This window comes from Nematolebias whitei, chromosome 8 (assembly GCF_014905685.2).
Source record: "Nematolebias whitei isolate Nwh7 chromosome 8, NemWhi1, whole genome shotgun sequence".
NCBI lineage: Eukaryota > Metazoa > Chordata > Actinopteri > Cyprinodontiformes > Rivulidae > Nematolebias > Nematolebias whitei.
The window spans coordinates 50,839,401-50,850,071 of record NC_056505.1 but is presented as its reverse complement, the minus strand read 5'-3'; the positions used below and the strand labels follow the sequence as shown (position 1 = coordinate 50,850,071).

The window sequence follows — 10,671 nt, the reverse complement described above, 5'->3', positions numbered from 1 at the left end:
ATATATATATATATATATACACACACATATATATAAACATATATATACACATATATATAAACATATATACACACATATATATAAACATATATACACACATATATATAAAGTGGATGTCATGTACAACCCAGAGCTTTGGCCTGAGGGAACTATTGTGCGGAGGTTTTATGAGCCACGCAAAACAATCATCGGTGCAGACGCTACTCTTTCTTCTACGGATATATGCGCTTCTATCGCTGGCGTGAGCACAAAACCATAAATTCTATGGACATTAAAGTCATATCCTACAACTGTCGTGGCCTGCGCTTAGGACAGAGCGCAGATGATAAAGCTCGCCGTTTGGTTGTTGACCAGTTGCTGCTGCACTGTGACATCTTGTGCTTGCAAGAAACTTTTCTGGCCAAACAGGATTTAAAAGGACTAAACTCTATTAATGACACTTTCCTGGGTGCTGGAGAATCTTCTACAGACCTGAGTTTGGGTATTAAAAGAGGAAGGATACCTGGAGGAGTGGCTATTTTATGGAAAAAGAGCCTGGACCCACTGATAAATGTCGTTAGACTTGGTGTAGACTGGTGTATTGCAGTACACGTGAAGCAGCGTGAACAAGAATGCTTTATTTTAAATGTCTATGCTCCACATGAATGTCATCACAATGAAGAAGAATTCCTAAGTAAACTTGCTTTTATTAGCTCTTTTATGCAAAACGAGAAGGTAAAAAGTATTTATGTTATGGGTGACATGAATGCTGACATATCAGATACTAATTCGCTGTTTTCAAGGCATTTGAATAATTTTTGTACGGATTCAAATCTAATTTTGTCTAGCAAAGAACTTTTGCCAGCTGCAAGTTATACGTACATAAGTGAATCCTGGCATACTACGTCTTGGTTGGATCATTGTATTACTACAGCAGATGCTCATGCTGCTCTGGTATATATTAATATCTTATACAATGTCTCCACTACTGATCATATCCCTTTTGAGATGTCTATTAGATTTGATCATATACCCGCTACTGTATATGGAAACAGCAATCATATTCAGACACGTATAGATTGGTCTTCTTTATCTACTGAACAAATAGCCCGGTACTTTAACCAAACTGATCGATTCTTAGGCGCCATTACAATACCAAGAGAGGCAGTTGCATGCATGGACTGTAACTGCTCTGATTTTGAACATAAAACCAATATAACTGCTTTTTACTCTCAATTAACGGAAGCGCTATTGGGAGCTAGCCTGCCTCTTAACAAGAGTACAAGAAAGATAAAAAATAGACCTGGTTGGAACACTCATGTATCTAAATACCATGATGAAGCCTGTAAAGCTACTTCCTCTTGGGCTCTAGCAGGTAAACCCAGGCAGGGCCCTATATTTGAACACAAAAAGCTGTCTAATGCAAAATACAAATATGCACTACGCTTCATTAAACGTAATGAGCAAACCATGAGGGCTGATTCCTTGGCAAGAAAGCTTATAGGTAAAGACAATAAAGCGTTTTGGAAAGAGGTCAAAACCATCAGCAATGGTAAATCTTGTCTACCTTGTACTGTTGATGGAGCCTCAGGATCGAATACAATTGTACATTTTTGGCAACACCACTATAGCAAACTATTCACCTGTGTACAGAGCGAACCCTTCCAGGATGTCCAGGTTAATAATGTAGAAACTATCAAAACACATGAGGTCTATCAGGCAATTCAAGAACTGTCTGTAAATAAATCTGTAGGAACGGATCTTATTTCAGCTGAACATCTTAAGCATGCAAGTCCAAGGTTAGCCCCTCTCCTTGCTTTGTGTTTCACTGGTTTTATTATGCATGGTTTTATTCCCAGTATCTTGATGAATGTCATTCTATCTCCTGTGATTAAAAACAAAACTGGAAAAATTGGCAGCTCGGATAATTATAGACCTATTGCACTAGCAAATACTCTGTCTAAAGTCTTCGAACTAATTCTTTTGCCAAAATTTGCTAAACAAGTAGAGTCTACAGACAATCAATTTGGGTTCAAGTCCAAGCATGGTACTGATCTGTGTATTTATGGCCTAAAAGAATTACTGAACAGTTACAATATTAAAAATTCTACAATTTTTTTGTGCTTCTTAGATGCCACTAAGGCTTTTGATCGTATAAATCATAGTAAATTATTTTTAAAATTGTGCCAAGCCGGTGTGCCTAAGTACATAGTAAGATGTCTGTCCTATTGGTATGCTAACCAAACAATGCAGGTCAAATGGGACAACTGTGTGTCTGCACCCTTCCATGTTAGAAATGGAGTCAGACAAGGAAGTATTTTATCACCTATATTGTTTAATTTTTATATGAATGATCTCTCTAAGCGGTTAAACATGTGTAGAACAGGCTGCATGGTTGGTGATACAATTATTAATCATTTTATGTATGCTGACGATATAGTGGTTTTTAGCCCGAGCTCAGCGGGTCTACAGCAGCTGCTAAATGTGTGTTCTGCATATGGTGAGCAATATGACGTCCAGTTCAATCCATTAAAAAGTACAATTCTAATTTGCCGCACTAAAGAGGACAAATATAGAATATTTCCAAATTTCAAATTGTCTGGGTCTCTACTGAATGCTTCACATGAAGTAAAATATCTTGGACATGTCTTGACAGACCATCTATCTGATGATGAGGACATGTACCGCCAGCTTCGTATGATCTATGTTCAGGCAAATATCCTTGTGCGTAGGTTTGGATTCTGTTCTGATGAAGTGAAACTGAACCTGTTCAGATCGTATTGTACACCATTGTATACTGCCCATTTGTGGTGCAATTTTAAAAAAGCCAGTCTTCATAGATTGAAGGTCGCTTATAATGATGCTCTAAGACTATTGTTACATAAGCCTAGATGGACCAGTGCTAGTGAGCTGTTTGTATCCACCCGTGTCAACACTTTAATGGCTGTTTTAAGACAACTTATGTATAAATTTATTTGTCGTCTGAATGAGTCTAACAATAGAATTATTTTGCTGTTGACCAATGTCAAATATAGTGCAGTGAAATATTCTTCTGCACTTTGGAGACACTGGTATGACTGTCTCCTGCATGGTTAGGAACCTTTTTATCTGTATATTTTTAAATTTTTTTTTTTTTTTTTTTCTGTATTTATCTGTGATGTTGGTTGGACTTTGAGTCTGTAATAAAGTAATATATATATATATATATATATATATATATAAACATATATACACATATATATAAACATATATACACATATATATAAACATATATACACATATATACTCATATATACACATGTATATACACATATATACACATGTATATACACATATATACACATGTATATACACATATATACACATGTATATACACATATATACACATGTATATACACATATATATACATATATATATATATATATTTACATATCAATCAACCTTTATTTATACAGGTAAATCCCATTGAGCCTCGAGGACTCATTTACAAGAGAGACCTGATTTAACAAAGAAAGATGACAACAATGGACAACAGCAACAACAATAAACAATTATAAAAAGTAATACTGCAGGGTTTTTTGGGGTTTTTTTTACAAAAAGGATGGCTAAAAGGAAAAGGTAACAACAACAAAAAAAAAACAGCTAGATTCTAAGGCGAATGTAGAAAACTAAAAACAGGAACATGTATACTATACATATATATATACAGTGGGGAGAACAAGTATTTGATACACTGTTGATTTTTCAGGTTTTCCCACTTGCAAAGCTTGTAGATGACTGTAATTTTTATCATAGGTACTCTTGAGTGAGTGATGGAATCTAAAACAAAAATCCAGAAAAATACAATGTATGATTTTTAAATAATTAATTTCCATACACTCTCTGCTCTTTGATTTGAGAAAGCTCCTCGGATGAGGAGCGAAACGTCTTCTGTTACAAATAAAGTCCAGTTGTTTTTGTATTGAACGCTTTTTGAATCCACCTAGAAAGGCTCCGACTGAGAGTTGTACCGGCAACCTTCCCGCCAGAGGCAACAGCTCCAACAACTGAGCCATTGTTAAGAAACACACAATTTATTTTGTGTTTTGTGAGTTTTATTGTAACTTATTCTACAATTCAGTGTTTCTGTGCACTACACTCTGTGTTAAAGGATCCCCAGTGCCCACCTGCTGGGCCACATACCTTGGTCAGTTTTGGTAGCGGGCTTCCAGTTCTCTGCACTGATAACAGGCAGACACACCTGACCCTTCTCATCAATGTTGGGGTGGTAGATCTTTGTCTTGAAGGTGATTTTGGGAGGCTTGAACGGGTACTCAGTGGGGAAAATGATTTCAATCCTGAACGCACCTTTGTCATATGGGGGGTTGTCCTGAAAGTCAACAAGAAGGTCAGAGGTTAAAAAAGACCCTGATAGACAGCTAGTAAAGAAGAAAGAAAAGTTACTCACAGGAACAATGAGACCCTGCCATGACAAAAGGTTTGATTCCTCAACTTGAATGTTTCTGAAGTTTTTCATTCCAGACCTGCGAATCTCTTCAAGTTCCTGATAAAAATGAAAATTAACAAAATGTAAGCACAATGCACAAATTTGTATTAAAAAAAATGTATCTTGCTAGAGCTGCACAGTAAAAATGAATGCACACGCACTCTCTGAGCCTCTACAATTTGATCCTTCACTTCCTCTCTGACTAACCAGTCAGTGTGTGGGAAGCAACGTCTGAGTTTTCAATATGAGCTATAGCTCCTCTGTGGTTGTTTTAAGCTTACCTGAACGTCCCCCGACAACCAAACACATTATCCAGTATGACAACAAGATGATACAACTTTTGTGGATCTGATCAATAACAACAATGACCAGACGTATGGAAGTGCAGCTCGTAGACTGGTGTGGGAAAATGACCTTGCTCTAATCCAACAATGTTCAGTCAGGTCATCTGGACAGTTTCTTTTTTTTTTTTGGATGATGACCTGACTGAAGATTATTGGATTTGGTACCTGGATGACTGAGCATGAACTTTGTTGGCCTTGCTCTGAATTATAAACGCAACAAGAGAGCTCACTGTTGACTTCAGAAAGACGCAGCACACCACTGCTCATAAACAACTCAGCGGTAGAAAGTACCAGGTTTCAGGAGTGCACATATAGGGCTGAGTACCAAACCGAGGTTCTTTTATGGCACCCACCGAACTGCACCGGTCGGTGTATGTATTGAAACGTCACTCTTTTTTCGGTTTCAAGTTTCGATATTGGCTGAAATGTGTCACGTGGTTTCAGCACGCAGGCAGGTAAAACACCAGACATATGACAAACGGACTACGTGTTTACTTCCAGAGCTGTATAGAGCTGCCGTACCTAATCTATGTATAATGTATGTCTATGGTGCTGGGGACGCCCACAGACGGGGTTCACGTGTGCAGCGTGTGTTGTCGAACAGCTCCGACAACACACGCTCAGAAAGTTGCTCCGTGTTTCTCTGCAAGAAGACAGACAGCATTAGCGTTAGTCAGTCTCTGTGTTAAACGGACTTAACATTTCACGGCCGGACTCCTCTTCATCAAAGAACTCCCGAGAACGGCTCTGTGTCTGTGTTTCAGCTGGCGAGTTCACGTTTGTTATTGTTACTGCAGCTTAACACATACATCGCGGTGAAATAACGCTAACTTTAAGATATTAGTGTGTAAATTTATTTTATCTACGTAGCTAGCTAAACTCAGAAGCTAACTAAAGATTGACAGTAACAGATAAATCTCAGCTTGTAAAAATGTGCTCATCCATCCAGTCAGCTGCTTAAACAGTTCACTAATGTTCACCGTTAATGTTCTCCTCACAGGAGGTTCTGACCCAGATGTGAGGACAAAGACTGACAAAAGAAAAGTGAGGTGGAGGCCACAGGACAATCACAGACTTTGTTGTTAAAAGTTTTCTGCTTTTTCTACAGTGGAGGCTGCATGGTGGAGGTAAGTTAACTTGGAAATTATTTGTTTATTTTTATGTAAGAAAACTGCTTGGAATAGAAATACCAAAGTTAAAAAATAAAATTCACAATTTGTACTGTAATGTGTAACATAATTTTATTCTTGTTAGAATTAATATTAATTACAAAATTGGTACCGAAAAAAGAACCGTCCAGGAACCGACACCGAAGTGAATGTACAGACACCGGTACCGATTTTTTAAGAAAGGTACCTAGCCCTATGCACATAACAGACCACTGTAATGGTCAAAGAACATTACTAAACTAGAGGAACATCTGCACTTCTTTCACTGGATAAGGTGTGCCCAACTCCACTCTCGTCCTTACCATCAGATACAGGGGGACCACTGAGAGCATCACAACCAGTCTCTCTCTGGGGTTCAGCTGCAGACTGGAAGGACGTGAGGATGCTGGTGAGAACAGCAGAGAAGGTCCAAAAGACTTCTCTTCCCTCCATCCAAGACATTGATTTAACCCCCCCCTCCCCCAACATTAATGGCTTACTCTGCTGGCCTCTGGTACAGAAGCCTGAGGACCAGAACCACTAGGTCCTGCACCAGTTTCAATGAACAGCCATTTCATTATTGAAATAATCGATTTTAAAGTGCGTAAGGGTGCACCGATAAATTCCTTAAATTTCCTTTATTTTGGGAAATCGGACGATACTTGCATGAGAAACCGATTTTTTTGGTTTTAATAACAATTGTCTGAATTTCATTTATATTTCAGAGCACTACCTCATGACCAGTTCAACCAGTTTGTATTGTTTCTAGGATACTGTTCAAGGGTCTGTGTTTCAACAAAACAATTTTGGAAAATTGAAGGTACATCGTGACCGTATAACACCCGACAGTGTCGCTTATAAAACTGAATCGGTGATCAGCCAGAAAACTGCAATTGGTGCACCCCTAGTTTTAAGTTTTTTGTTTTTTTTTCCTGTTCCGTGTCCACCCGTCACCGTAAAATTTGGCCTTGTAGGCCACCGTACAGCAAGATAGTTAGCTAGCTCCCTTTATCAGAATGGAGTCCGTTAGCATGGAGCGGGAGGACAACGCAATTCATCCTGCTCCTCTGTCGTTAAAAGTCAGTGTAAAGTCATTTCAGATCCTACAACAATCCGGGGAAGACAGAGCTTATCAAGAGCACAGTTGTTTACAAAAAGTGTAAAATAAAATAAGGTACAGTATTTTGGAAATGCAACAAATGTGCGTTTGGACATATTAGTGTGAGGTCTGTGGTAGGGTTGCAACAACGAATCGATAAAATCGATAAAAATCGATAAAAATCGATAAAAATCGATAAAAATCGATGATTAAAAGCATTGGCAAGAATTTCGTTATCGATTCATTATGTTGTAATAATAATTGTAATTATAATAATTATAATAATAATAATAATAATTACACTCTTCCCTCAATGACACATTTTACAAAGTAGCTACATATTGTGCAGGTATAAAGATACATTTGTGTATATTTTTGTGTACATTTATTTTTTTAAGCTATTTGACTAACTTTTATTTTTTATTATTCAATATTTTACTAATAGAATAGTCAAGTACCAAACTGTTTTTGTGTGAATTGCTATGTCAGTCAAATGTTCAGTTTTGGAATAAAGGGGTGGAAATTAAAACGTTGTGGGGTTTTTTGTCGATTCATCGATTAATCGAAAATAATAATCGGCCGATGAATCGATTATTGAAATAATCATTAGTTGCAGCCCTAATCGATAGCTTCACTTCTATACATCGGTTGACATAATATCCAGTTGATCTCTGACGTATCTATAAGTCATAGGCAACTACGCAGTTAATTTCTTCTCCTTTTCTTTATTGTTGTGCAAGATATTTCCATATATTGTACTGTTTGTGTATATTGTACTGCATATTGTATTCCATACGCTTGTACAAATACTTGCGAACTTGCCGGCTCTGTATGTCACATTAATACGAAACATTTTGGTTAAGCACCTACTCTCAGAGGAAATATATGCCTATGTACGGGTTTGTTGTATTTGTGTTTTATTATGGTGTATGGTTCGCGGACACCACTGTTGCTTTTTAAGTTGGGCTTCATAGTTCAGCTACTCCCCTTATTAGTGGATTAGCATAAGCCCCAATTTATTAGTCTGAGTAAGGGAGGGGGGAATTTAAGTGTTGTGTCATTTTCAGGGTTTTCTTTTCTCATTTAGTTACTCATTTTATTTTATTCAAACCTTTGTGCATTTTATGTTAACTCAGCATCATGTATTGTCATATTGGTATTTCAGAAAAAAAGCAAAGTATGGAACAAGTTAATACTCATAATATTTCTTACATAAAAATTACAAGCTGGAATGTGAGGGGACTTAGGAAACGAATAAAACTAAAACAGGTTATAGACAGGATTAAACAGCTTAAATCGAAGATAATTCTTCTTCAAGAAACTCATTTAACAGATTGTGAAATAAAGTTTGTAAAAAATAGATGGCCGGGCCAGGTGATACATGCGCCATATAATAACTATGCAAGAGGCGTAATTATTTTGATCCACAAAAGCATACCAGTCCAAATCCTAAAAACAATAAAAGATTCAGCCGGTAGGTACTGTATGTTATTGTTCAGGGTAACATTTTCTCAATTACTTTAAATTTAGTGAGTTTATATGGCCCAAATGAAAATAAGCCGAAATTCTTTGAAGATTTGTTTCTTACTATATCTACTCTTAAAGGATTTTATGTAATTGGAGGAGATTTTAATTGCAACTTAAACCCAAATATAGATCGATCAACAGGTTCAGATGTTTATAAAGCTCAAACTAGAAAATTGATAAATCAATATATATTAGATATCAACTTGGTGGAAGTGTGGAGAGAACAAAATCCTGATAAAATAGAATTCTCTTGTCACTCGAGTATGTATCAATCCCGCTCACGTATCGATTATTTTCTTGTTTCAAGAGAACTTTTATCAATGCCAGTATGACAGCATAGTGATCAGTGATCATGTACCCATCTCACTGAATATTTACGTAGAAAACTTTGTCCATAACCCACCCTGTTGGCGGTTTCAAGCAAGATGGCTACAAGATCAAAAATGTGTCAAATTGGTAGGGGAGAAGATAGACACATACTTTGAATTTAACACAGGTCAGACTTGCGCCTCAGTGAGATGGGAAGGATTCAAAGCATATATTCGAGGTGAAATTCTTAGTTATACAAGTACAAAGAACAAGCAACAAAAGAAACAAATGGAAATCTTGGATAAACAAATTACATTTTTGGAACTAGACTTAAATAATAATGATGACCAAATAAAGCAGAGTGAATTGTTACGTTTGAGAACTGAATATAATAAATTATAAATATATAATAAATAGGCAGCAGCAAAAAGTTTAATGTGGTTAAAGCAATCGTATTATGACCAAGGAGAGAGGGCTGGGAAACTCTTGGCATGGAGAATTAAGAAAATACAAAGTGAAAGAGCAGTTAACAAGATAAAGACCTCCTCTGGCAGGGTAACAGTAGATCCATCTGAAATTAACAATAGTTTTAGGCAATTCTATGTTAAACTATATAAATCAGAGTGTAGCCACGCCTCGGAAGAACAAGATATATTCTTAGATCAACTTCAGTTTCAGACACTCACAGAAGAGACAGAAAAGGAGTTGGACATAAACTTAAAGATTGAAGAAATTTCACAGGCCATACAGAGTATCAATAGTGGTAAAGCTCCTGGACCGGACGGCTTCCCCATTGAATTCTACAAAACTTTCAAAGAAAAACTTATAGTCCCTCTCTTCAACATGTATGAAGAAGCATTTAGAAATGAAGTTCTCCCACCCACTCTGAGACAAGCAATGATCACATTTTTATTGAAACCTGGTAAACCCCCTGAGGAGTGCTCTTCGTTTAGACCAATAAGTCTGATGGAGGTGGACACTAAAATACTCTGTAAAGTTTTAGCAAAAAGATTAGACCCCTTTATCTCACATTTAGTTCATAACGATCAAAACGGCTTTGTACCAAAACGTCAAGGGTTTCACAATATAAGGAGAGTCCTAAACATAATTCATGAGAAATTTGACGCTAAAGATACAGCTGTATTATCACTTGACGCTCGTCAGGCCTTTGACAGAATTGAATGGTCAGATCTATTTAATGTTCTCCCGAGATATGGATTTGGATGCAATTTCCTCAAATGGGTTAAGCTTTTGTATACAATTCCCGAAGCCAGTGTTTGGACAAACAACTTAGCTTCCAAACGTTTCACATTAGAACGTTCCACTCGCCAGGGTTGCCCGTTATCTCCAATGCTATTTGCTTTAGCTATAGAACCCTTGGCAATGATGATAAGAATGCAAACTGATTTATTTGGCATTCAGTTGGGAGACCAAGAGCATAGATTGGCATTGTACGCTGATGATCTGATAGTTTTTTTGACAAGGCTGCCCGTTAGCATCCCAAATTTAATGCAACAAATAGAGTTGTTTGGGCAGTTTTCTGGCTACAAAATAAATGATTCAAAGTCCTCTATTCTATTTTTGAACAGGGATGAAAGACTAAACCCAGTTATACAAACCCCATTTATCAATGCAAGAGACGGATTAGTGTACCTTGGTGTTAAAATTACCCCAGACATTAAAACAATCGTACCAACAAACTATGATCCTCTGGTAGGTGAAGTAAATAATTCACTAAATAAATGGATGATAATGCCCATATCAATGATTGGCCGAAT

General features: G+C 37.0%; 1 protein-coding gene across 1 annotated transcript in view; it reads right to left on the bottom strand.

Annotated features, from left to right (window-relative positions):
• Positions 1 to 10,671, bottom strand: part of LOC119413590 (ubiquitin-conjugating enzyme E2 L3) — a 26,133-nt gene that overhangs the window by 8,456 nt on the left and 7,006 nt on the right. Inside the window, exons 2-3 of the mRNA XM_037680649.1 lie at positions 4,428 to 4,523; positions 4,163 to 4,349 (exon numbers count right to left, since the gene is read on the bottom strand). Coding sequence (XP_037536577.1) covers positions 4,163 to 4,349; positions 4,428 to 4,523 — 283 coding nt within the window. The remainder of the gene's footprint in view (positions 1 to 4,162; positions 4,350 to 4,427; positions 4,524 to 10,671) is intronic.